Genomic DNA, 27,840 nt, shown 5'->3' with positions numbered 1-27,840 from the left:
AACCGGTAACAGCTGATGGCCAGTTAGTCACAGCTGATGGCCATCTACTACCTGATCCAGCATCTTTCCATGTGAGGCTGAGAGCCTGGAGACTGCTTTCTGGGACTCTGTCCCCACAGAGCATTTCTTCTTTGCTTTTAAAATGTGACAAGAGGGAACTTATCTGCCACATAATAGGCATTTGATAATAATTATTGAATAGATGAAGTAATATCCCTAGAAAACGCTTTGTGCAGCGTAGATGTGGAATTGGAGCTTCAACAAGGCCTCTATTGCAAAGTACTCTGGAGGCCATAATTTTTCTCTGAATTAAAGTTTTTAAGTTTTTTTGTCGTGGTTATTGCTGTCAGTTATATGCCCTGATGATACTTACTGGATGGTTTCTAGAGGTTCGTGTTGCCTTTTAAACCTTTGAACACCGATTCTAACGAAGGCTGCTTAGAATCCGATGCTCATGGCTGTGGGGTTATTTAATGCCCAGCGCCAATCTGTGAGCCTGAAGCGGTGAAAGGGCAGACAGTGGGTTCTTTAAATGAGTCAGCGTTCCTTTCGTTGGGTAAAACCGAGCCGATGTGATGCACAGATGCAACTCGCAGACTTGCAACCTGTTGCTGGCAAAGGTATGATTTGGGGAGGATGGACTGTGGCTGAGGTATTGGAAGAATCCGGACCACCGAGAAACTGGAACCTTCAGAAATAATGCCAAATTTGTCTATCCACGGGCCAGTTTCTCAGGAGCAAAAGTACTGTGTCGCCTAAAATTATTCTCTTTATATTGGTGTTCGATGTGAAAATTACTCTTCGACATGGCGACTGGAGAGTACCGGATTATGGGAGGATGGGTTGTGTGAAGAGCGGAGTTGACGGCAAGACAGAACAGGCATAAACCTCTTCCTGAGCAGCTCTTGGACTAAGCGAGCAAAGCGGAGAGGCTGCCACCTCGACCTGCTCCTGGACCCCGGGTGTGGAAAGGGCAGTTACCTCTGCCCTTCGGGGCCCGGCCCGGAGAGCGCGCAGCGCGCCACCTGGCGGCGGAATTCCGGCCTTTGTCCCTTTCGGCTCCCTATTGGCTGGACGCCCAGGCCCCGCCTCCTTGCGTGGCCGTCCCTGGCCGGCTGCGTGAGCGTGGGCTTTATGAGTCACGCCCTGACGTCCCCAGAGCTATAAAAGGCCGAGTGGGCGCCGCCTTCCTTTAGGAGCGCGGGCAAGGAGGCAACGAAGAAACTTGTTAGAACATAGCCGGAAAGGAGGAGGTGGGGCGAGTCCCTCCTGCGCCCCGGAGGCAGTTAGGACGGTTCCTCAGTGTCAGGGGAGGCGGAGGGCCACCCGGGTGGGAGTGGGGGACCGCTAGGGACGGGCGGGCCGCACAGGTGAGCGTGGCACCAGCCGGCCAGCGCCTCTGTGCCGCGGTGGCGGACCCGCTACCTGCCTCTCCTGAGCTAGTGGACAGGGCGTCAGGATGCCGCGTCTCCCACGTTTCACTGCCCTCTCCGCCAAGCAAACCAAAGGGCGACGCCAGCCCGGATGCAGGCGTCCCAGAGCCGGGCCCCGGGCCTTAGGGAGGGAGTGCCGTGTGCGGGTGACGTTTGGAGCGGCCCCAAGCCCCCCGCTCGCCATCTTCGGTCAAAGGCACTGCTTCCCCGGAGAGTGTTCCCCTGTGGCAGTGGGTGGAGGAGGTTCACAGTTTGGCGCGCGGAACGTGGGTTCTACATTTGTTAGTTTTGCACAAACGTTCTTTAAAGAAGATATGTGAGAGCCGTCATGAAGCTTTCCCTTTCAAACAACCCTCACTGTCTGTCCTTGTGACTTTTCCCCTTGATGTAGTGAGGCTTGGGGTCCCAGTGTTTCTCGACTTGCGCAGCACAATTCCTTGCACAGGATTGCGCTGCAGGACGCTCAGCATTCCTGGTCCTGGGGCACGAAATGCCCCCACAGGTTCAGGAAGTCTGGTGGGCTGGGAGCGGGCATACCCCGCCTGTGCAGAGGAAGATGAAGCTCACCTCATGGCTGCTTGCCCCCCAGTGTGTGGCTCCAACTGCTAACTGCCTGCAGAAAGTGTGTTTTGTTAGCTCCCCCGTGGCTACTGAGAAGCCACTTTGAAAACATGACCCATGCACTGACACTGGGGTGCAAAGGATGTACTTTAAAAAAATTTTATGTATGTATATGTAGCACATAATTACTGCCTATGTCCCTTAACATTTAGCATGTGGGCCTGCCAAACCTGCACACTGTTTTTGCTTTTCACAAATGTTTTTTTTTTCTTTATGGTTTAATTCAGTGCAGTTCTTTTTAATTATACTCTGATAGTTTCATTTCCTTAAAGGATTCAATACACTTAGTTATATTCTCAAAGGGTTTGCTCTGGCCAATCCAGTTTCATGTTTTTCCTGACCTTTGTGAAGATGAAATATACTTTCAAATATTCAGCATTTTGCTATGACACAGTTGCATTTTATTAGAACTTGGCCCCTTGTAACTATACTGCCTCTTAGCTCCATGAAACGTGTTCATCTATTTACTGTAGGGTTGTTGTGGAGGACATGGTACATTGTATCACACACTATTCTCCTCTGTATGAGGACCCACAGGAGAAGTTTCTCCTGGGTCTCAGTGTCCAGAATAGTTGTGATTCTCCTAAGCTACTGATTTTTTTAATGTTGGAAAACCTGAATCACTTAACCATCTGCTTCCTTTCTTGTGATGGCTGCTTGGTTGCTCAGGGACTGATGTGACACCCCATCTCTTATCAAAGTGTAGGGCCTGGAGCTTGTATGAGAATACTAACCTTCCCTGTAGCTTCATCCTATTTTTCCTACCATAGTTTTTCCTTTATCACTGGACTGATTTCCTTCAATATTTAATTTTTTTCTTTATGTGTATTTATAAGCAGTCTTAAACCTTTTTTAGAACAAAAAAGAACATATACACACACACAATTTAGGGTGGCAACCTCTGCAATTCTGAGAATTCGTTTATACTATGCAGTACCCTTGGTACCACTTAAGATCCAGAAAGGAGAAGGAAGAGTTAGGAGAATACTGGGCACAGGTTAAGGAAGGATATGAGAAAAGAAAGAGGTGCACATGGTGGTAGGTGGTACAATACCACATATAACTTATACCTATTCTGATTAACGTTAAAAAATTAAATATAAAGCTAAAAATGTATACTTAGGTGATCAATGTGTCCAGGGATGTATTTAGAAAAAAAAATATGTATGTGTATATATGTATATACATATATATACATATATACATATATTTAGATAGTATATTTGTTGCTCTGTATATACATATATACATATATATGTATATATGTATATGCATATATATATATATATATATATATATATATATATATATATATAAAAAGACATTTTCTTGGAGAAACCCTACTTTGTAACTCGATTGGATGAATGTACAGAAAAGCCAATGCCCATGTGGTTTGCAGAGAGATAGTTTGGACACAGATAAATAAGCTTAATTTATTTTTCTTGAAATTTTCTTGCACAAAGTATCTACTGAATTTTACAGAAACAAGTTTTTTTTTTAGTTGGTTGTTTGTTTTTTTTTCTGTTGTTTTTCTTTTTTTTTTTTATCATCCTGTAGTGTCTGTCACGGCTTTTCTCATGAATTTCTGTAATAGTACTAGATTGCTCGCCTGCACATAAAAAGCTACTGGTAACGTCATTTTTTAATTTTTTAAGTACCATCAACAATTAGCCTATTTTACTAGAATAAATTTTAAGAGATTAGAACTAAAGCTAATAATTTTAATAGGAGATATATTTGTTCATAGAAACTATAGTTAACTCAAATGTTTTAATAAAAGAATACACTATGAGACTTTGTTTTTCTTCATTTTAGTTGAGATTAAAGACATCTGCCAAAAATGATTTCTTCAAAGCCCCAAATTGTCATACCTTATGGCCTCAAGAACCTGCTCGAGGGAATTAGCAGAGCCGTCCTCAAAACCAGCCCGCAAAACATCACCCAGTTTGTAGCAGTTTATTTTGAAGAACTTATTCTGTTTAGAGAAGGTTTGTTATTGCTTTAGATAGTATATTTGTTGCTCTGGAAAAGAAAGAATTTTAAGTTGGGATTTCTTGTATGTGATTTCCTGTATTTCTTCCTTCAGGGAATTCTTGTCTGGATATAAAAGATCTGCTTAAGCAATTTCATCAGATTAAAGGTAAGTACAGCAATTGGTAATAGTATAAGAATACTAGTTATAAACTATTGCATCATTAATAGCATACATCAAACTTAAGAGAGATGCCCACAAATATTATCTGTTTAATCACACTGTTTATGTTTAAATAATCAAACGAATGCTTTATGTTTTATATTGAATCAGGTGTTTTTTTTAAATCTGGGGACCGACATTTTGGAGGATTCTAAATTTTAAGAAGGCAAAAATAGGACACATGTATTGAAAACCATTTGGTACAATGAGACCTAGAACAGGGTTTGTAAACTGTGACTCAAACTTTTCCAATATACCCTGTCTTTAAGGAAGTACAGTGACCTTAAAAAGAATTAAATTTTGTAGTAATAAAGACTCAAGTTATAATGAAATACATTATTTAGGAAAGTTGTATAAACTTTCACCGTAGAAGATTTTTTATAAAGAAGTTTACCACCCCTTTTTTCTCTCCCCATGATGGTTTAACTGCAGTTCAGGTTGGAGGACAAGAAATCAATTAGGTGTCACTGACCATCTATTCTGTATGTCTCTCTGTGTAGTGAAGAGAGAAGTTTTTCGCAGAAAGTGGTTTCTTCCAGGCTCTTTGACATAGGGCTGTATATTTGCTTAGAAAAACAGTTGTGTTTTATGTGTATATGTGTAAATGTCTATCTTATGCAAACATGACAGCATGAAACTAAGTTTCATGAAAATTTGGCAAAGTTTACATGATGAAAATTTGTGAAGATCACTATAAGCGAAAAAATATACATTGGTCAAATCCCAAGGGCAGGAACTCATGTCTAAAAGAATGGTAAGAAAAAGCTTTTGGAAGAATTTTTGTGTTGAAAATGGAGACTCGTGTTCAGTGTGGGAAAAAAATAAATTCTGGCTGACCACCATTTTGGAATGATCATAGAGAAAGAAAACGTATCATCGGTAAAGTTTCAGCCAATTTTGAACTCTACCTTTGTGTGATGTTAATAGATAACATGGCCAAGATAGAGACAAATCAGCAGTAAGTTGTGAGCGTTTGGACCTGCGTGAATGGGACCCCCATAACAGAAACCAAGATTAACATGAGTCAAGCATTTGAAGGGACAGGAGAGTGAATCACTGAGGTTCAGGGATATTTTATTGCCCAGTCTGGCTCCTTTCCTGCATGATCCTGATGGCATTCTCAGCTTACCATGGGAAACAGCTCTGGGATTTGCTTACCACCAGCAAGGTGTACAGACAAGTGCTAGAACACTGATCCTCTGCCCCTCCCCATAAGCCTGGTTTCCCAAGCAGTCAAGGTGATTATGGCCTTTGCGCTTGTGTCCTCTGTACAAGGACCTGTTTGAGAGCTAGGGGAGTGGGCAGGCTTACTGTGTTTGAGAATGGTAATGAAGTCAGTGATCTTTATGACGAAATGTAACTAACTGGTAGCCTTTGATGCTAACTGGTTTACTGAACAACTTACCCACCATTCCACTTAGCAAGTAGACTAAACTAAAGTGGTTTCTGGTCCAGCTAGGTTAATGTCTTTGACTCTCAGTGTTCAAAATTAACGTAGTGAATTAATGGAGCAGTTATACTTTCAAAGGAGGTAAGGGGCAGGCGATACTGCTGCTTTTCTCTACTAATAACGACAGATGTCAAGGAAAATGAAGTAGTGTACAGATAATCCTAAAATTCAGCTCACAGTGTGGCTGTAGAAGGAAATTGCTCTTTAGGCAGCAGACTAGAAACGAACATTGCTTGTTGAGTTTAGCGAGCAGATGGGAAGGTAATGTGAAGGGATGACCAGAAAATACAGAGTTCAACATTACTGTCTAATATCAGTTAGGTTCACTTCTCTGTTGGCCTTTTATTGTCATCCTAAATGGAAAAACTGGATCCATTAACTCAGGTCCTACCATAGAGACGGCATGAGTCCACCTATATCCAGGAAAGCAGCACTATGGCGCCTGTTTATCTGGGGATAAACAGAAACCATAAGGTTCCCACTTGGTACAGAGCATTTCCTCCCCCAAGTGACATCCTCCTACCCACTGACTGGTTTAATTCCCCAACTGCTATTCCTGTGGGAGCTGTGGGTAAATTTGGCTGCATGGTTGTTCAGTTCTCTACAGTAAAAATTGGGTTTAAGAGGTGGCATCTTCTCCTTCCTCTAAACAGAACTTAAGTGGGTTCCAGTATTAAATATGGATGGTGGCACTTACAATACCCTACATGCTCTATTGTGCAGAGGACTGTGGTTCTCCCAGGCTTTCAGTGACTCGCAATATGGGGAAATTAACCATTCTTTGAGGACTAAGTCAAGTGACTTACACTAGTCTTTCAGTCTCTTCAGTATGAGGCTGTATCTAAAGTTAACACGAAGTATTAGAACTTGATGATGTGGGCAAGAGCTAACTGCCACCCCTAATGCACTGTCCTCACTCATCTCCCAGATGTGAGCATGAAAGACGTGTGTTTCATAAGGATGTTCAGTAGGATGCTATATTCTCCAAAGTTATTCCCGACTGCTTAGTTTGCTGCCTAGCAGCATTACTACTAAGCTGCCCATATGCATGGAAAGCATGGGGAAAGCATACATGCCTGCACATATCATTTGTTTGATTTGAACTCTTCATCCTGGGATTTTTCTTAGAAGGAGCCCCATTCTTGGTAGGCCTCACCATAGGACCAGTAGTGTTTGACCATCTCCCCAGTGCCTTCAAAATTTTATGCAGAGACAGGTGATGGAGTAGGGAGGAGGAAAAGAAACAGACATGGGAGCAAACTTTTCTCACTTTTCTGTTGTCTGTCATCTTTTCCCACATTTTCCGGAGCCTAGGATCTTTAAGATGGTCCCTGACTCTACCCGAGCCTTCATTGTGGCATTTCACCCACATATGTCCATTTCTAAAACAGCTCATGCTGTGAAACACATTCTTGGATCCCCCTCTTGTTTTTCTGCAATTTGATTATAAACAGATCACATGACCATATGAATCAACGAAAGCTCCCCCATTTCTCAGTCTTCTCAAGCGAGTTTCTTCATTGTCCAAGTAGATCATTCATTGGGGGGATTTTAGAAACTCAGGGGTTATTTTAAGGTGAAAGAGTTGTATCTTAAGTTCCACCATTTAGTATATGCTAGGAAAAGAAGAAAGAAAGGAATGGTATTTATTGAGTACTTGTTTTCTCCTAGGCACTTACAATATATTTTGTCAGTCAAGACTACTTTACAAGGTAGGGGACATCATTGCAATTTTACTCAGAGAATCTGATGCTTGAGCATGATTAAATAACTTACAAGCTTCTAAATATTAAATAATTTGTAGAGTTAGGATCTAAACTTAGATATTCCTAGAAGCATTACTCATTCTCTTTCCACAATAGAGTCAGTAATGTTCTAGCATCCCTCTGTAATAATCTTAAATTCTTGAACTGAAAGAGTGACGGGAGAGGAATTTCAGCTCATTTTACCCCCGTTATCTACCACTATTTCACTTCTTCCTCCCCTGTCACCTTGTGTGGACCTGAAACCTAGATTGAGTTAATTCTGATCTTTTCACGGCTCAATGAAAAGGGCAGTGGTTTCTCCTTCAGAGACTCTCAACACCACTATCACCTCCATTTCCCTAAACCTAATTGAGTTCAGTTTCCAGTGTCAGCGTCCAGCAGAGGTAAGGAAAACCACCTCTTTTGAAGAATCAAGAATGTCTAGCCCACCTGCATCCCCAGCTGAGTTACCCTGTTGACTTTTCTAATTGATCCTGGACATTCTTGGCTTGGCCAGATACTAGTAATTATACTCATGAACTGCTGCTGATCTTTGGGCCCAATTTCCATTCCTATGCAGTACCATAGTAGTTATGCATATCATTCAACATTGTCTTATTTATTCATATTAAATATTCATTATAAATGTGTTTACTTTCTTATGCCAAATGCTGTATTTATGCATTATTTTTCTAGTTGGTTACACATATTTTAGGCTATACATTCTTACTAAACAAAAAAGGAATATAACTATTTAGGGATGATCCATACTAAATTTTGGGATGCTCTGGTGCTACTCAGCACTTTTCTCAGTATTTTTTTCAAGTAAGGCTATTCTGATTCCCTAAACACAGAGATAGGTATTATGCCAAACTGACCCTTTTATTTCTTGAGTCTCTTATCTTACCATGGTCATAATTTCATGAAGATATAAAAGGTTTGAATGATCATCTGGTGATGTTTTGGGGAGGAGGTCTTAGGTCCCTCAAGTTTTCCCATTCTGGTAAGATTAATCAGTTGAGGAATAGTCCAAATTTTTCAGCAATGGTATAGTCAAGAACTGGGGTCAGATTGTCAGACTAGGGACAGAAACATAGGGTCAGGATTAAGAGAGGAGGGGGTTGGGTGGGAAGCAGACATGGCAAACCAGGAAAGCTAGAACAGGAAACCAGGTTGCCAAGATGAGAGCAGGAACACAAGGAGAAAAGAGTCAGTATGTGAAAGAAGAACATCTTGTCTTTATAACTTCTCACTCTGCTATCCAGAAACTTTGGTAGGTCCTCTTATTTCACAAAATCCAAAATCTTAAATGTTGTAAGGATACTTTTCAAAAATATTAAACTAGTGTATTGATTTCAGATAACCTCTAATTGTTCCTGTTCTGTTTATCTCTACCCATTGAAGCATTCATTTGCTTTAAGGGAAAGGCAAATATTGCCTGGAGGAAGGAAGTCAATATTGAATTTCCAAAGTTCATAGTAAGGAAAGTAAAATTTTGGAGTTTTGCAGGAGCCTGTTTTTGTTAAGATTTTTTTGGAATTTTCAGAGCTGATTTTTATTTAGACGCCAAAGCTACCAGAATCAAGTTTTTACTTTATATGAGCCATAGAGGAGAGATTAAAAAGATAGGATATGCTGCAAAGGAAAGGGAAATGAAAGGTCCTTCTTGGCAGTGGGATTGTGCTAGCTGACATTAAAATGGCGAACAAGGAAGGAAGGTAGAATCTCTGATCAAATCCTGTACATTCTGGGCAAAAGGCTTGTTTTTGTTCTCTGTGCCGTCTAGAAGAATGCATACCTCTCAAGCGTAGCTGTGTGGTTAGCATGGCACTGCATTTAGCATGACAGATGCTACATTCAGAACCTACACTATTATTATCATGATAGACATTATCATGATCAGACATTCAGTAAATATTTGTTGAATAAAAGACTTTCATTTAAAGCTACAGACTATAAATAATGAGGAATCTTTCTCAGATGGGCCTGAGATAATATTTCTGGTTTCCTGTGACCTATGTGTCGTTTTTAGTGAGTTCAGATGTGTTTAGATTGTCCCAGAGTACTGACTAGCAAGGAAACTCTTAAAAAATTATATGTACTGTATATATTCCAAATTCTCAACTTTAAGCACTCTATTAAGTTTTCCACCTCCAGTCTTTATCTCCTGTCTCTTCTCTTATTAATTACCTCTCCTATCTCCTGTTATGTCCTACTTCTTACTTTCCTCTTGTCTTTGACAACGTTCAGACTTCCTTTTAGTACTAAAATATGCCTTTTTCCTTATTCTTCCCTGGCAGTTACATGTTCCAGCACCCCAAATCTCCACATGAGTTCTGCTTATTCAAGAATTAAGGGGGAAAAGGGGTGGTAGATGAGGGTAAAGGGGATCAAATATATGGTGATGGAAGGAGAACTAACTTTGGGTGGTGAACACAATGGGATTTATAGATGATGCAATACAGAATTGTACACCTGAAATCTATGTAACTTTACTAACAATTGTCACCTCAATAAACTTTAATTTAAAAAAAAAAAAGAAATACTGTATGCTTGGATCTTATCTATCTTATTGGTTCCATGGAATTTCAATATAAGTATTCTACAATGAGTTTTAATCAGTCACTTTATTACACTTAAAAAGAATACTTAAACTTTTTACAGGAATAAAGACCTTTAGCTGTGCTCTTAATTCTGAGAGTCTGTGCAGTTTTATTGTGGTGGTGGTGGTGGTGGTGGTGGTGGTGGTGGTGGTGGTGGTGGTAGTGGTGGTTAGTTTAAGTGGAATCAGTTCACTGAAATCACATTGGGTTCATCTTCATAAAAATTGATAAAATCAACCTGTTACCATGAATGTATCTCAGCTCTTTGTCTTCTTGAAGGAAAGAATTCAGTCAAGAGACAGTTTGTGCAGCATACAAGATCTGACAACTAAGTTCGAGAACTTGTTGCAATGATGTTGCTAACCTTTTTTGATATGAGAGGGATTATACATTGTGAATTTGTACCAACTGGACAAACAGTTAACCAAATTTACTATTTGGAAATGCTGAAAAGGGTGCGTGAAAAAGTTAGATGAAAATGACCTGAACTTTTTGCCAACAATTCATGGCTCTTGCATCACGACAATGCACCAGCTCACACTGCACTGTCTGTGAGGGAGTTTTTAGCCAGTAAACAAATAACTGTATTGGAACACCCTTTTTACTCACCTGACCTGGCCCCCAATGACTTCTTTCTTTACATGAAGATGAAGGAAATATTGAAAGGAAGACATTTTGATGACATTCATGACATCAAGGGTAATACAATGACAGCTCTGATGGCCATTTCAGAAAAAGAGTTCCAAAATTTCTTTGAAGGGTGGATTAGGCGCTGTTGTCGGTGCATAACTTCCCAAGGGGAATACTTCGAAAGTGACTGTAGTGATATTTAGCAATGAGGTATGTAGCACTTTTTCTAGGATGAGTTTGCGAACGTAATTGTCAGACCTCGTGTGTGTGTTTGTGTGTGTGTGTGTGCTTGTGTGTGTGTGTTTGTGTGTGTGTATAGTCACGGGAGGTGGAGTATAACATAGGGAATATAGTCAATGGAATTGTAACAGCTGTATTTGATGTCAGTACATTGGGGGGGTTGTCATTTTGTGAGAGCTGCAAATGTCTATTACATTGTTTTTGTACACCTGAAACTAAAACAAAACAAAACATAAAAACAGAATAAATTTAATCGAGGAAGTGAAAGACTTGTACTTAGAAAATATAAGACATTGAAGAGAGAAATTAAAGAAGATAGAAATAAATGGAAACATATACCATGCTCATGGATAGGAAGCATTAATATAGTTAAAATATCTATACTACAACCACCACCACCACCACCATCACAATAAAACTGCACAGACTGTCAGAAGCATTAATATAGTTAAAATGTCTATACTGACAAAGCAATATATAGATTCAACACAATCCCTATCAAAATACCAATGACATTTTTCACAGAACTAGAACAAATAATCCTAAAATTTATATGGAACCATAAAAGACCACGAATAGTCATGACAATCCTAAGAAATGAGAAGAAAGCAGGAGATGACACACTACCGGATACCAAATTATAGTACAATTCTATAGTAACCAAAACAGCATTGTATTGGCATAAAAACAGACACATAGATCAATGGAACAGAATAGAGAGCCCAGAAATAAATCCATGCCTATATGGTCATTTAATCTATGACAATGGAAGCAAGAATTTACAAGTCTATTTAATAAATGGTGCTGGGAAAATTGGACAGATAACATGCAAAAAAATGAAACTGGACCACTTTCTTACACCACATACAAGAATAAACTCAAATTGGATTAAAGACTTCAATGTAAGACTCAAAACCATAAAACTTCTAGAAGAAAATATAGGAAGTAAACTAAACTCACAGATATTACCCTTAGTAGTATTTTTACTGATATATCCCCTTGGGCAAGGAAAGCAAAATAAAAAATAAATAAATGGGACTACATCAAACTAAAAAGTTTTTTCACAGCAAAGGAAATCATCAACAAAACAAAAAGACATCCTGCTGAATGGGAGAAGATATTTGCCAATGATACACCTGATAAAGGGTTAATATCCAAAATTTATGAAAAACTCGTACAGTTCAACACCAAAAAAAGCAACCCAATTGAAAAATGAGCAGAGGACACAAAGAGACCTTTTGGACACAAAGAGGACATACAGATAGATGGTCAATAGACATATGACAAGATGCTCACCGTCATTGATCAACAGAGAAATGCAAATAAATACCACAATGAGATAACACCTCACTCCTGTCAGAATGGCTGTCTTCAATAAATCAACAAACAAGTGTTGTCAAGGATGTGAAGAAAAGGGTACCCTTATGCACTCTTGGTGTGATTGCAAAATTGGTGCAGCCACTATGGAAAACAGTATGGAGGCACCACAAAAAATTAAAAATAGACCTACTTTACAACCTAGCAATTCCACTCCTGGGTGTTTATCCAAAGAAATCCAAAACACTAATTTGAAAAAATATACACATCCCTATGTTTATTGCTGTTCTTTTCACAATAGCCAAGATATGGAAACAAACAAAATGCCAACTAAATAAAGAAATTGTGGTACATTTATACAATGCAGTATTACTCTGCCAAAAAAAAAAAAAAAGAATGAAATCTTACCATTTGCAACAACATGGATGGAACTAGAAGATATTATGCTAAGTAAAATAAGTCTGACTGAGAAATACAAATACCATGTGATCTCATATGTGGAATCTAAAGAACAGAATAAACAAGCAAACAAAACAAATAGATTCAGAGATACAGAGAAAAAACTGATGGCTGCTAGATGGGAAATAGATTGGGGGTAGGCGAGAAGGTGAAGGGATTAGAAATTTGTAGTAACAAAATAGTCATGGGGATGGATATCAAATACAATATAGGAAATATAATGAATAATGTTGTCAAGATCATGTAGCGTGCAAGATGGGTACTGGACTTATTGGGGGGATCACTTCATAGATTGTGTAGATGCCTGACTACTGTGCTGTACACCTGAAGATGATGTAGAATAATATCAAATGTCATCTGTACCAAAAAAATATATATACGGTCATGGGATGTATAGTATAGGGAATATAGTCAATGATATAGTTACAGCCATATACGATGTCAGAGGGGTAGTAGACTGGGAGGGGGGTTTTCACTTTCAGAGGAAGGTATAAATGTCTAATCATTATATTGTTTTATACACCTGAAACTAATAGAAAAAAGGGAAAAAATGTTTGGGAAAGGATTATACGAGGTTTACCACAATAATTTAAATAAATATATGAAGAATAACTAAAATAATTATATGCAGAAATAATATATGCAAAACGTATCAGTAATCACGAATACAATATGTCAAAAACTTAATTTCCTGATTTAAACTGAATTTAATTACAATTGTCAGCCATTTTAGTAGCCTGTAAAAGCTTAAAAAGCAATAATAAAAACCTATCTTATTTATTATTTAAAAAGTAATTTTATATCCTCAACAGTGCTTAGTACAGTGTCATAATACAATATAAGGACTAGCTAGGGTGTATTAGTGGATAAAGGACTTTGTTAAAAAGTGGGTGAGGGAGTCCCAAAGAGGTGGTTAGGAAAATTAGGTTATTATTCTAAGTAAGAGTAGATGTAGTTTTTCTTTTTCTGTACATGATCATTTGGTGTTGGATTCATGCCCAGAACAAGACACCTACACCTTGAGTTTACAAGAAATCAGCAGCTACAGTGGAAGGAGACATTGTCTTTGGGAAGTATCTGAACATATGAACATGTCTCCAAGTTTTGACTTGAAGCAAACACATTCTTGTAAAGCAAAGTTTACTTACAGATTTCATTATGATACTAGGGGAATGAATCCCCAAAGAAATCCTCGGTAAAGTCAGCAGATATGAAAATGTTCAGTGAGGTGGTTATACAGGTGTGTGGGTGACAAGCACATGATTTGAGTTTTCCAGCTCTAGGAGTTTCTATGTAATCAGCTGCCTTGACCTCCCAAACCTTCCAAAGAATTTTCCTCATGCCTGAGGATTTGGAGTCCATACTGATGGATCCAGAGGTCACTTTTCTGCCTCTCTGTCTGAGGCAGCAGGAATTTGGCTGCATTATCATACCGTGCTCTTGGGTGCTACCATTTTTGGGTTGGAAAGTGTGATGTTTCCTAATGTAAAAATACCCTATCATCCTCAAGTTTTCCAATTCGTGAAGATAAAATTAACATACAATTTCCTTAAATTGAGGAGTACCTTTATTAATATGACAGCATTTGTTTCATTACTGTTATTATACCCGTTGATGATTAGGTATTTACTGGCCACGTTGAAGTCTTTCCCCCCTCTTCCTTAGTTGTGTGTGGAAGTTTGGGTCAGGAGCTTTTTGCATGGAGGTTTTCAGCTTCCTTATGTCTAGGCAGTTAGGACCTTTCCCCTGATGCTGACCAGCCAAAAGTTGTATCTGGTTATTAGTTTTGTCATTGTGCTACTTGGAGTCCCTCATTTCTAAAGAGATGCACTGAAGTGTCTTTTGAGTGGATACGACAGGAATACTTCCTTACACACTCGGAATCACAGATATTAGAAATGAAGCAAAACCCTTTGTACTTGTGTATAAATATGACATTTGAATGCTCAACCTCTTGTTGCTTTCTTTAAAATTCTTCATTTCTGGGATATATGCTTATTAATCATATGGTTTTTTTTTAGTTGAGAAGTGGTCAAAAGGAACGACACAAGAGAAGATATCCAAAAGTGTAAAAGAGCCAAAAGAAATACCTACAGTTTCCCAAGAACCTACACGGATAGAAAAATCAACAGACACAGAGGAGGACGATATAGCTGGACCACTGTTTATCAGCAAAACCACTCAGTGCCCATCATCTCATGCTGAGCTGCTCCCAGAGCCTGAGGAGACATCCGAAGCAGTCTACGGTCCTTCAAAACCATCCACGCCTACGACCACTACCCCTCCCTCGTCACCACATCCAGCAGCTGTCTCCTCAGAGTTGGCCTATGTCCCAGCTGACCCAGCTCAGTTTGCTGCTCAGATGTTAGGTAACGTTTCATCTATTCATTCTGATCAGTCTGACGTTTTAATGGTGGATGTGGCAACAAGTATGCCTGTTCTTTCCAACGAGGTGCTGAGCTCAGAGGCTGCTGAAGATAATTTGGTGGCTGCTTCTGTTGTGTGTTCTGGAGAGGGGGTAGCAATGCAGGTTGTAAACTACACATCTGTCCATGTAGACTTGGGTTCTAAACATAAAGACGATAAGGCTGAACCATCCACGGCTCCCTCACTCCCCTTGCAGGATGATCAAGAACCTCCTGCTTATCATCAAGCTCCTGAGGTCCCTTTGCAGGCTGGTATTGAGGTTACATCAACCATTCATATATCATCTATCTATAAAGATGAGCCTGTGACTGAAGGAGTTACTTATGTGCAGCAAGTACCAGAACAAATAGCCATCCCTTTAACTGATCATGTTGCTTGTCTTAAAGAAAATGAGCTGTCCCCACCAGTTAGTCTCATACCTGTAGGCAAGACAGCCTCAGACATGTCTGAAAAATCTGCAAAAAGTGCACAGTTGGAGGATACAAAATATGATCCCTCAGTCTATATGGAGGGAGAAGCCACAGTTCTGATCTCTGACAACTCTTTGAAAGGTCCACCTGCACAATCCCTGGATGCAGAGGGCTCTACCAAAGCAGTAGGCTCTGAAAAATCTCTGCACCTTGAAGTGGAGATCGTTGCACTAGTGCCTGGGCAGGAAGAGTCATGTGAAAACTCTGCATCCCAGGAAAAGGAGGTCAAACCCTCTGGGGAAGCTGCAAAAGCTGGGCACTCAGGTGCTTTTAGTGGCCCCCTTCCTCCTGTTCCAGAAGGTTCTACTGAACTAGAAATTGAACCAGAATGGGAAGCAGCACCTGAGCAAGGTTTGATGGAGCCAGGTAAGAAAGTTAGATACTCACAAAGTAGAAAATTACTTTCCAGTTCACATCTGTATTTCAGGTAACCATCTAGGTAGGCTCTCTGAAGATTGGTCAAAAGTCTTTATTTTCCAGGGTTTTTAAAATGCCAACCCTATTTAAAGGCTTTGTTGTATTTGAAATTTTACTCTCATGAGATGAGCGATTTTAAAGTGACGTCACCAAAACTTGCCCTCAAGTTTGGTCAATCAGTGCTTTGTGTTATTCTTTCGAACATATTATGTAGTGAAAAGCATTAGAACCTGCGGTCAGGCACAGACATATTCGTGTGTTGTGAATACTCCTACTGAAAAGCTGTGATGAGGGGATGTTGGTTTGAAATTTCTGACTTGTGAATGTAAAGTCAAACTCCAGCAATGCCTTTACACAGGCTGTGGCATTTTAAAAGTGAAAGGAGTGGTGGTGTGTTGGTGCTTTCACCTGGAGTCAGGAGCCAGGTTTGGGGAGCTGGTCAAGCACTGATTTCCTGCCTGCGAGTTTCCTCAGCTGAGGGAGCAGCTTCATAAGCAGTTGGATGGAGAGAGAAGAGGTCAGGTTGAAGGTCTGTCTGTCACACAGGAGCAGGGAGGTAGCAGCAGCAGAAAGGACAGGCAGGCGCTTGAGCCATAATGAACGCAGTGGAGATGACTGGCTTCTTCTATTAGTTCCCCCACAAGTGCCCACATCAAGCTGCCTTTGGCTGCTGAACTATCGCCATTGTTTTCCTGTGACACAGATGGGATTTGACCTCTGTCTCCATCTAATTATGGCATTTGGTCTGCCCACCATCCTGCCCCATCTAGACAAGTGCAGGAGTCCTTGTCCCGTTACGGGTAGATGGGACATGCATGAGCCAGCCTCCCCCATTTCCTTTGCAGAAACTCTCTGAACTTTGACTCTTGCTAGAGCCAGAATGTTACCAAAAGGACTGTTAACCAAGCAGGTGTTTAGAGAACAAATTGTGTCTGGCAGCGTGACAGGGGTTCTGCACAGATGAAAAGGCAGAGGCCCGTGCTGGGAGTGTAGTGTGTGGGCCTGGCATCACACTTGTGGCTTATGCAGCACTTCATACGAAGTTACTGTTCTCCAGTGCTTCACTATTTCTCAAGCAAGCGCTAAGAGGGGCGTTAACAAAAATACTGAAGACTTGGCTTGTGCATCTGTTTTAATTAGCTTCAAGAAAGATCCATTGAAAGTATTTGAAGCTATTGAAAACACACTAGCTTAATTGTGTGCATAGCGTAGTCTCTTCTGGGGAAGTGACAAAGCTGCAGCAGTGACAGAGTGACAGAGGGCCCAGCACTCAGCAGAACTCGGCACATTTGGGCAAAGTTCAGCTCTTCCATCAGGTACCTCTCTCCTCTGTCCCATCTCCTAGGGAGCAGTCCTCCAGGTAGTGCCGTCTTCATTAGGAAAGTCAAAGCTGACATTGTAGAGTCCTTGGTGTAAGCAGATGGATGGCATGCTTCGATCTCTTAATGGGCCCTGTGAGACCACCAGCCTTTTACTGCCACCTAGGACCTATGATTTCAGGCTTTCCTAAAAGTGGTGTTCTCTGGGGTTCTGAGTCCTAGATTATCTCATGTTTTGTGTGTGGTAACAAATTAATGGGAAATAATACAGTACCTGAAGGGCCAGAGATATTTGATTATGTGATCAAAAGATGACACATAGTGCAGATTTCTTTAGAAAAGAATATAGAACTGGTGCAAGATTGTGGATTAAGTAAACGCTAATCCTACTGCATCCCAGGATCACACCAAAACAGAAATAAATTATAGAACAATCAACCTCAAGAACCATCTGAAAAGTAACTGAACAGAACACCTATAACTAAAGATATAAAGAAGAGGCCACATTGAGACTGGTAGGAGGGGGGGAGATGTGAAAGCAGGCTGACCACAACCCCATGGATGGTGGGACCCTTCAAGGGCCAGGAGGGATCCCTCAGTGGCAGAGGTTCCCCCTGAAGATGAGAGGTTCCAGCCTCACTCCTGGCTTCCCAGCCCAGGGGTCCTGTGTTGGGAAGAGAAATTCCCACAGCATCTGGCAGTAAAAATCAGCGAGGACTCTGTCTGCCCTTCCTGATAGGTTGGAGGGTGGCTGGAAACCCAGATGCCCTCTTATAGAACCAGCATATGGACCTGCTTACTTGCAGGCACTCACCTGGTTTCTGGTAGAGGGGCAGTAGCTCAGTAGGCCCAGGGATGTGCAGGTAAGGACTGAGTTGTGTGGGTGTGGGGTGGGAGCTGGAGGGATAGGAGCTATTGTCCCTGTGTGGAACCTGACACACGTGTGTCTTATAGGAAGGCGCCATCTTTTCAGAGTTAAGCCCTCCCCCAAAGGGCCAAGTCTCAAACCACATTGGTCTGGTGGAATGTGCACATGGGCATTGCCTTGGTGATGCCCTGGGTCCCTGCCCCATGCATAGCTGGTGCTACATCACACCAGGGGCAGGACACTCTTGACTGCTGGCCTGCTGCCCCCCCCCGCCCCACAAGCTGTAGAATCCTTCTACCATGGCTGCAGACCCACCGCAGCACAGGAAAGGTTTACTGGGCTGTAACCATGACCTGTGCAGCAGCGTCTCTTGGGCAGTTTTTAGGAACCTGGGTGCCTGAGACAAGAAGTGACTGGCTGTGGTCTCTTCAGGCATTTTTGTGGAGTGATCGTGGGCCCAGCACCAGTATGGGAGACGAGAGACTGCACCGACTTTGTAGAAAGCACCCACCAAACCCCTTAGATCCCTGGAATCGCACCCTGCCCACTAAGAGTTGCATGCGAGGGCACTCTGAGCATCTGGGTGTCTGGCCCCACTCCACAAGCTGCGGAGGCCTTTTACAGCAGGGGAGGGCCCATGATGGCCTAGGGCTATTTTGTTCGTGGTCAGTGACCCAAAACCAGTGCCACAGCTACACTTAGGCAGCTCTCAGGGATTTGCGAGCCTAAGGCAAACGGTGGATGGCTATAGTATACTAAGGGCATTTCACAAAGTGGTCACAGGCCAGGCACTGCCTTGAGGTGAGTGGTGGCTGGTTGTGGTGTTCTCAGGGTGCTGTGCAAAGTGGTCACTGGCCGGGCACTAGTGTTAAAACTGAATGTGTACTAACTTTATAAAAACCACTGGCCATGTCTCATGATTCCCTGGGACTCTGCCCCACACAGCTAGTACTGTATCGCCGACTGTACCCTCAACACTGGGTCATCCAGCCCGGACCGTGTACCTAAGGAGACTATTTATTTCAACAGCTGGGCCTTACAGGCACTGGCGGGTGGCAATAGCCTAGAGGGCACTGGGCCTTTTGCTAAGGTGCCTCATGTGGTAGCCTGCCTCTGTTCACAGCAAGGCCACCCACACATGCCTTCAGGTCCAGCACAAGCAGCAGCCAACTAAATATAGCTTTGTGCTCCTACTAGGTAGCTGTGGACTGGTAAAAGGCAAGGCTCAAATTGGCCTGCACAGGAGCCCCTCCAAGAGACACCAGAAACAACACACCCAGAGGCCAGTTTCAGACTATACCAGAGCACTACCTGGCTAGCCCCACAAGGGTCACACCCAAAGGAGAGTCTCAACAGACATGAGCCTACAATTGTAAATCCTCTGAGAGGTCACCCCCACACAGTAGCTCATATACAGTGGGTATAGCCAATCCTCACAGTCAGCCTGGGAGTCAATCCCACCAATGTGCCAAAAGCAATCAAGGCTCAACTACAATGGAACATACACAACACACTCAAGGGACATTCCTGGAACGCACGCACAGGAAAATAAGGAGACTGCGCCATTGGACCACACAGGACACATACTACATAAGGCCACCCAGAAAAGACTGAGAGACGTAGGAGATCTATCTAACACATAGAAGCAAACAAAGAGAGGAAGCCAGAATGAGGAAACAAAGAAACATGTCCCAAATAAAAGAACAAGAGAAACCTCCAGAAATAGAACTAAATGAAATGGAGGCAAGAAACCTACCAGAGTTTAAAACACTGATTATAAGAATGCTTAAGGAATTTAGTGAGAATTTCAACAAAGAGATAGCAAGCACAAAAGAAGGACATAAAAACCATTAAAAAAAAAAGTAATAAATAAAGAATAATTGAAATGAAGGATACATGAGAAGGAATCGACAGCAAATTAGATGAAGGAGAGGATCAAATCAGTCATTTAGAAAACAAGGTAGAAGGAAACACCCAATCAGAACAACAAAAATAAAAATATAAAAGAATGAAGATAGTTTAAGGGAGACTGTGGGACAACATCAAGTGCAGCAACATTTGCATCATAGGAGTACCAGAAGGAGAAGAGAGGGAGCAAGGGATTAAGAACCTATCTGAACAAATAATGACTGAAAACTTCTTTAACCTCGCAAAATAAATAGAAATACAAGCTTTGGAAGTGAAGAATACCAAACAAGATGAACCCAAACAGGCAAACACCAAGACACATCATAATTAAAATAACAAAGGTTAAAGACAGAATCCTAAAAGCAGCAAGAGAAAGACAACTAGTTACTTACAAAGGAGTTCCCATTACACTATCAGCTGATATCTCAACAGAAACTTTGCAGGCCAGAAGGGAGTGGCAGGAAATATGCAAAGTAATGGAAAACAAGGACCTACAACCAAGATTACTACTGTACCCAGCAAGGCTAACATTTCAAATTGAAGGAGAGATAAAGAGCTTTCCAGAGGAGAAAAAAACTAAAGGAATTCATTACTAAAAAGCCAGTATTACAAGACATGTTGAAAGGACTTCTTTAAGCAGAAGAAAGGAGAAAACAAATAAATGAAGATCAAAAATATGTATAATAAAATTACAATCACTATGTACCTATTTTACTTTAAATGTAAATGGATTAAATGTTCCCATCAAAAGACATAGGGTAGCTGAATGGATAAGAAAACAAGATCCATGCATATGCTGTCTACCAGAGACCCACCTCAGACTGAAAAGACACACACAGACTGAAAGTAAACAGATGAAAATTGGAATTTCACACAAATGGAAATGAGAAAAAAGCTGGAGTAACAATACTTATATTGGATAAAACAGACTTTAAAACAAAGACTATAATAAGAGACAAAGAAGGACATTACATAATAATAAAAAAGTCAATCCAAAAAGAGGTCATCACCCTAGTAAACATCTATGCACCTAACAGAGGAGCACCTAAATTTATAAAGCAAAGATTCAGTGACAAAAAGGCAGAGATCAACAGTAACACAATCATAGTTGGGGACTTTAACACCCCACTGACACCAATGGACAGACTTTCCAGAAAGAAAATCAACATGGAAACAGCAGCCTTAAATGACATACTAGATCAGATGGATTTACTTGATATTTTTAGAGCATTTCACCCCAAAGCAGAATATGCATTCTTTTCAAGAGCACATGGAACGTTTTCCAAGATAGGCCATATGTTAGGCCACAAAATAAGCCTCAATAAATTTAGGAAGACCGAAATCATATCAAACATCTTTTCTGACCACAGTGGTATGATACTAGAATTCAATTACAAGGAAAACAAACCCTGAGAAACACACAAACTTACAGAGACTACATAACATGCTATTAAACAATGAATGGGTCAAAAATGAGATCAAGGAAGAAATCAAAAGATACCCTGAGACAAATGAAAATGAAAACACATGACCCAAAATCTCTGGGACACAGCAAAAGCAGTCCTAACATGGAAATACATAGCAATGCAGGCCTACCTAAAGAAACAAGAAAAATCTCAAATCAACATTCTATCTTGACTCATAAGGGAAATGGAAAAAGAACAGCAAAATAAACCCAAAGTGAGTACAAGGAAGGAAATAATCTCAGAGTGGAAATAAATGAAATAGAGACTAAAAAACAATACAAAAGATCAATGAAACCAAGAGCTGGTTTTTTGAAAAGATAAACAAAATTGATAAACCTTTAACCATCCTCATCAAGAAAGAAAAAGAGGACCCAAATAGAAATGAAAGAGGATAAGTGATAACCGACACACAGCAATACAACAAATTTTAAGAAAATACTATGAGCAACTATACGCCAACGAATTGGAGAATCTGGAAGAAATGGATAAATTCCTAGAAGCATACAATCTTTCAAGGCTGAATCAAGAAGAAACTGAAAATCTGAACTGACTCATTACTGCCAATGAAATTGAATCAGTAATCATCAAGCTCCCACAAACAAAAGTCCTGGACCAGATGGCTTCACAGGTGAATTTTACAAAACACTCAAAAAATGATTAACACCAGTTTTCCTCAGACTATTCAAAAAAATCCAGGAGAGGGGAAGGCTCCCAAGCACATTTTATGAGGCCAACATTACCGTGATCCCAAAACCAGATAAAGACATTACAGAAAAACTATAGGCCAATATCCCTAATGAACATAGATGCAAATATCCTCAACAAAACAAACCGAATTCAGGAATACATTAAAATGATTATATACCATGATCGAGTGGGATTCATTCCTGGTATGCAATATTGATTTGATATTTGCAAATCAATTAATGTAATACACCACATAAACAAAATGAAAAATAAAAATCATATGGTCATATCAGTAGATGCAGAAAAAGCATTTGACAAAATCCAGCATCCATTTACGATAAAAACACTCTCAGTAAAGTGGGAATACAGGGAACATATGCCAACATAATAAAGGCCATATATGACAAACGCACAGCTAATATCATACTCAATGGGGAAAAGCTAAAAGCATTCCCTTTAAGATGAGCAACAAGACAGGGATGCCCATTTTCACCACTTTTGTTCAACACAGTACTGGCAGTTCTAGCCACATGAGTCAGACAAGAAAAAGAAATAAAAGGCCTCCAAATGGAAAAGGAAGAAGTAAAATTGTCGTTATTTGCAGATGACATACTATGCATAGACAAAGATCACACTAAAAAACTATTAGAAGTGATAAATGAATTTAGTGAAGTAGTAGGATATGAAATTAGTATTCAAAAAAAAACAAATAGGACTACAACAGACTAAAAACTTTTTTCACAGCAAAGGAAACCATTAACAAAACAAAAAGACAACCCACTGAATGAGAGAAGATATTTGCCAATGATACATCTGATAAGGGGTTAATGTCCAAAATTTATATAAAGTCTCATACAACACCAAAAAAAACAATCCACTTAAAAAAGGGTAGAGGACCTGAATAGGCATTTCTCCAAAGAGGACATACAGAAGGCCAACAGACATGAAAAGATGCTCAGTGTCACTAATCATCATCAGAGAAATATAAATAAAAAACCACAACAAGATACCACACCACTCGTCAGAATGGCTATCATCAACAAATCACCAAACGAGTGTTGATGCAGATGTAGAGAAAAGGGAACCCTTGTTTACTGTTGGTGGGATAGCAAATTGGTGCAGCCACTATGGAAAACAGTATGGAGGTTCCTCAAAAAATTAAAAACAGAACTACTTTATGACCCAGCAATTCCATTCCTGGGTGTTTATCCAAAGAAATCCAAAACACTAATTTGAAAAAATATATGCACCACTATGTTTATTGCCGTGCTATGCACAACAGCCAAGACATGGAACCAACCAAAATGCCCACCAATACGTGACTGAATAAAGAAATTGTGCTACATTTATACAATGGAGTAGTACTCTGCCATTAAAAAGAATGAAATCTTACCATTTGCAACAATATGGATGGACCTAGAGAACATTATGCTAAGTGAAGTAAATGAGACTGAGAAAGACAAATACCATATGATCTCAGTTATGTGCGGAATCTAAAGGCCAGAATAAACGAGCAAACAAAACAGAAGTAAACTCATAGATACAGGGAACATACTGTGGTTGCTAGATGGGAGGGGGTTTCTGGATGGGTGAGAAAGGTGAAGGGATTAGAAAGCAGAAATTGGTAATCACAAAATAGTCACGGAGATGTGAAATACAGCATGAGGAATATAATTAGTAATGTTGTAAACACTATGCAGTGTGTCAAATGGGTATGGGTCTTATTGGGGGATCACTTCATAGATTACGTAGATGCCTGCCCACTGCACTATACACCTGAAGCTGATATAGAATAATACTGAATGTCAACTATAACTAAATATATATATATAAATATATGTGGAGATTATATATAGTCCCGGGATGTAAAGTATAGCATAGGGAATATAATTAATGGTATTGTAATAGCTATGTATGATGTCAAAGGGGTAGTGGTAGTAGACTTGGTGGGGTTATCACTTTATGAAGGATGTAAACATCTGAACATTACATGCTTTTGTACACCTGGAACTAAAAACAAAGTCACTGCAGATGCCTTAACCTTTTTTTCAATGGCTTAACACATTCTTCAATTGATTTTTTTTTTTTTTTTGGTAAAGCCAAAATTGCTTAGTTTCCTTTTCCTCTTGAGGTTCCTATAAAAGCCATGTCTAAAGTTTAAGTACCTGGAAACAGCAACTTAGAATGAGATTGCTTCTTCAGCCACAACTCTAGTTTCCTTGCCAATTGCTATCGCAGCACTGTTCTCATTTTCCAACTGTAGAGAATCTCATTTCGCATTACCAAACACAATCTACTTAGCCCTCTCTATAACATGCTTTATGGCACACACTACTACGGCTGTTTGTTTATATGTAAATAAAAAATTTTCTAGACATATTTCTGTGCATAGCACCTGGTACAGAGACCAAATCTTTAATGCCTACAAATTCTTTTTTATAGCAATAGCAACAAGCGAAGCAGGACAAGCACCAACATATTCTAACATGTGGACCCTTTATTGTCTAACTGATATGAATCAACAAAATCACCCGTCACCACCAACTGCTACTGGGCCTTTCCCCCAAGCAACCCTCTATTTACCTAATTCTAAGGATCCACAGTTTCTGGAGCACCCACCGAAAGTTACTCATCCAACTTATGTGATGATGGACAACAGCAAGACGACCGGGGCCCCACTTTTTATTCTAGTAGGCTCAAATGTTCAGGAAGCTCAGGACTGGAAACCTCTTCCTGGACATGCTGTGGTCTCCCAGGCAGATCCCTTGAAGAGATATGCTACAGTCCAAGTACCCATTGAGGTTCCTGCAGATCAGAAATTCCAGAAATACCCCCCAAACCCCCAGAATGCTAGTCCTCCTACAAGTGGACAAGATGTCCCCAGGCCACAAAGCCCAGCTTTTCTTTCTGTTGCTTTCCCAGTAGAGGGAAAGGGTTCAGGATCTGGTGACAAACATACTCCCTTTGGGAGTTATGGTATTGCTGGAGAAATAACCGTGACTACTGCCCATGTTCGCAGAGCAGAAACTTAAAACCGGCAGGTAAATTTCCCTACTATAATATGTGGCAGTTTTCAGCATTGTGATTTGTTGACCTGGAGACTGAGATATTTAAAAGTTAAATTGAATTGAGATATGCAATGAGTTGGGTGTCCTCTAATTTGATGAGGTTATTGTCTCCAGCTCCCTTACCGCCAACTACTAATATATGCGCAGCAGTGCATTGCAGCATGATGACTCACTCCAAGGATCTGGTGCCTCAGACCGGAACCAATCACCTTCGAATACCTCCTTCTGTGTCTAGTCATGGAAGATGCTGAAGGGGGATGGATTTAACAAAAAAATGAAAAACATTTTTAGTGTCGCCAGAAGCTCATGGGGATGTCCAAGAGAGGACTGAACCCGGAGCAGTGGTGACCAGGCCCTGGTCTCCACGCAAGAAAGGCTTCAAGACGGAGACAGATGTAGGAAAGCATGGGGAGTTTACTGAAATGAAAGTACACGAGAGGGAAATGTGGGCGAATTCTGAGAGCAAGTCCCCAGGAGGAAGGCCTGACTGAAAGTTTTTATCCCTCTCAGGGCAGGGCTTGGTGACATCCCATTGATGTGGCTCCTCAGTCCTGCTTTTTTCTTATTTGATTTCTCCAGAACTGTCATGGCATCAGATGCATGCTGGGAGTCGTAGTCACCACAATGTAAAGAAGATTATAATGACATGAAATTAGCTAAAGGTCAGGTCCCAGGCATAGGGATTACCCTTCCTGGATGAAACAGTTTTCCTCCAGCCACAGGTGTCAGGTACAGTCAGTTACTACTTGTGTAACCAGTGAGGTGCTCCTTTATATCCTAGAGGGCGTGGTCAATTTCCTAGGCTACTTATCCTGTCTTATAAAGTGGGAATTTACAATCTACAGTAGCACCTCAGTTTTTTAATGTCTCCATTGATCAACATTTCGGTTTATGAATGCCGTAAACCTGGAAGTAAATGCTTCGGTTTTCGCCTCGGAAGTCGAACGTGTCAAGCGGCTTCCGCTGAGTGCAAGATTCTGAGGCCTAGTTGTCGGCTGTTTTTGAACTTTCATAACTTGAACGGTTTTACGGAATGATTATGTTTGAAAACCGAGGTACCACTGTAGTTGACATGGTGAAAGGGTAGGGCGGAGCAGAAACCAGACTTAACAAGAGCAGGGAAATGGAGAGCTAGAGATTATCCAATCAATGCAGTAAAGAGTTTTCCCTCCTAGAGTGAATATTTACAGCAGAATGGAAAGATTGGAAACACAGTAAAGAGCTAAACAGCCCGCTGGAATTAACTGTTGACAACACAGTTTTATCAATCAATTAAAATTTTTTTTCATTCCACAAGTGTGACATACTGTGCTAGCCCCTCCTCCTCCACTTGTGTATAGGACAGTGAGCAAAACAGTGACCCTACAGTCAGTGGGGGAGGTTGAGAAAAAGAAAATTGTGAAGTGTGATGAAGAAAACAAACAAGGTACTGATACAGGCCCTCCTTTATTTGGCCCAGATGTAAACTGATATGTGAATGAAAGGAGCCAGCCTTGCAAAGAGCCCACAGACAGAGCCCTAGGGCAGGAAAGATCATTAGAGATCCAGACACTGCAAGTCGGCCAAAATGAGACTGGCTGGGAGATGGGCGAGATTACAGGGAGGAAGTTGGAGGTGTGAAGAGGGGACCATAATATAGGGTCCCTGCACACCAAGGAAGGAAACTTGGACTGAAAGTTCAATGAGAAACCAGATGAAGGGTAGATCCTGCTGGCTGGTATGTGGAAAACCAGTCAGAAGGATGTCATCAGAGGAAGTGGGGAGATGAGCTAAGAGTATATAATACCTACACACCAACAAGTTCAGTTACATAAAGCTTTTTGTGGGGATTTCAAGCTGAACATCTGATGGACAAAAAACTAGATTTCATTCACAGGTAGGTTCAAGTATTACATTAACTATGTTTAAGGTGACAAGTCTTAGTTATCAAAATACCTTAAGGCCATGTTCATTTACTTCTTATCCCCCCTTTTAGACTTCTAGTGGAATTGTCAAAATGGCTGTTTTCAGGATATGTTAGGATATGTTCAATGCTAGGATATGTTAGTGCAAACGCACAGGTAACTGATTAGTTAAGAGCCCAGTGCCAGACAGCAGGAGGGGAGACCTTGCATTTCTGATGTACTAGTTTTACATGTTTTATTTCATGATTAAATTTAAACAATTTGCTGCTTACGTTATTCCTAACAGATGCGGAAAATGAGGCTGTTTGAATCGACCTTCAAGGTGGAGTCTGCCACTAAGTGTAATGTATCAATAAACTTCATGCGAGCAGAAAACCTGGTATTCTTGCTTGTTTTGTAATTTAGGAGGTATACAAGCAACCCAACACAAAAAGCCCTTAAATCTTTTCAGACTCGTGACAATAGCATTTTCCAATTGTTGCACACACTGTAAAAACAACCAACCATTCCCACTGTAGCTTTTCTCGCCAGGTATTCCCAGTCGATAATTTTGTATTTGGCATTCATGCCCAATGAAGAGCAGCACCTTGCTGTAATAATGTGTTTATTTCCCC

General features: G+C 40.7%; 1 protein-coding gene across 2 annotated transcripts; it reads left to right on the top strand.

Annotated features, from left to right (window-relative positions):
* The first annotated feature begins 1,194 nt into the window (after positions 1-1,194).
* Positions 1,195-27,597, top strand: LOC308509976 (calcium-binding tyrosine phosphorylation-regulated protein-like). 2 transcript variants are annotated; one of them, XM_081078688.1, is made up of 6 exons: positions 1,195-1,253; positions 3,870-4,042; positions 4,141-4,194; positions 14,714-15,955; positions 24,697-25,295; positions 27,513-27,597. In XM_081078688.1, exons 2-5 carry the CDS (start codon positions 3,895-3,897, stop codon positions 25,284-25,286), a joined length of 2,034 nt encoding a protein of 677 aa, XP_080934814.1. In that variant the 5' UTR covers positions 1,195-1,253; positions 3,870-3,894; the 3' UTR covers positions 25,287-25,295; positions 27,513-27,597. The 2 variants fall into 2 exon arrangements, with proteins under 2 accessions (XP_080934814.1, XP_080934815.1); XM_081078689.1 differs by lacking the exon at positions 24,697-25,295.
* The last annotated feature ends 243 nt before the right edge of the window (positions 27,598-27,840 follow it).

The sequence above is a fragment of the Rhinolophus hipposideros genome, assembly GCF_964194185.1.
Source record: "Rhinolophus hipposideros genome assembly, chromosome: 17".
In the NCBI taxonomy this organism is placed as follows: Eukaryota; Metazoa; Chordata; class Mammalia; order Chiroptera; family Rhinolophidae; genus Rhinolophus; species Rhinolophus hipposideros.
Note: the sequence above shows the minus strand (reverse complement) of the source record. Positions and strands in the feature narration are given on the sequence as shown.

Coding starts and splice junctions, on each gene's coding strand:
- LOC308509976 (XM_081078688.1), top strand. CDS start 3,895: ATGATTTCTTCAAAGCCCCAAATTGTCATACCTTATGGCCTCAAGAAC. Junction 4,043..4,140: donor ACTTATTCTGTTTAGAGAAG/GTTTGTTATTGC, acceptor TTCTTCCTTCAG/GGAATTCTTGTCTGGATATA. Junction 15,956..24,696: donor GCAAGGTTTGATGGAGCCAG/GTAAGAAAGTTA, acceptor TCTTTTTTATAG/CAATAGCAACAAGCGAAGCA.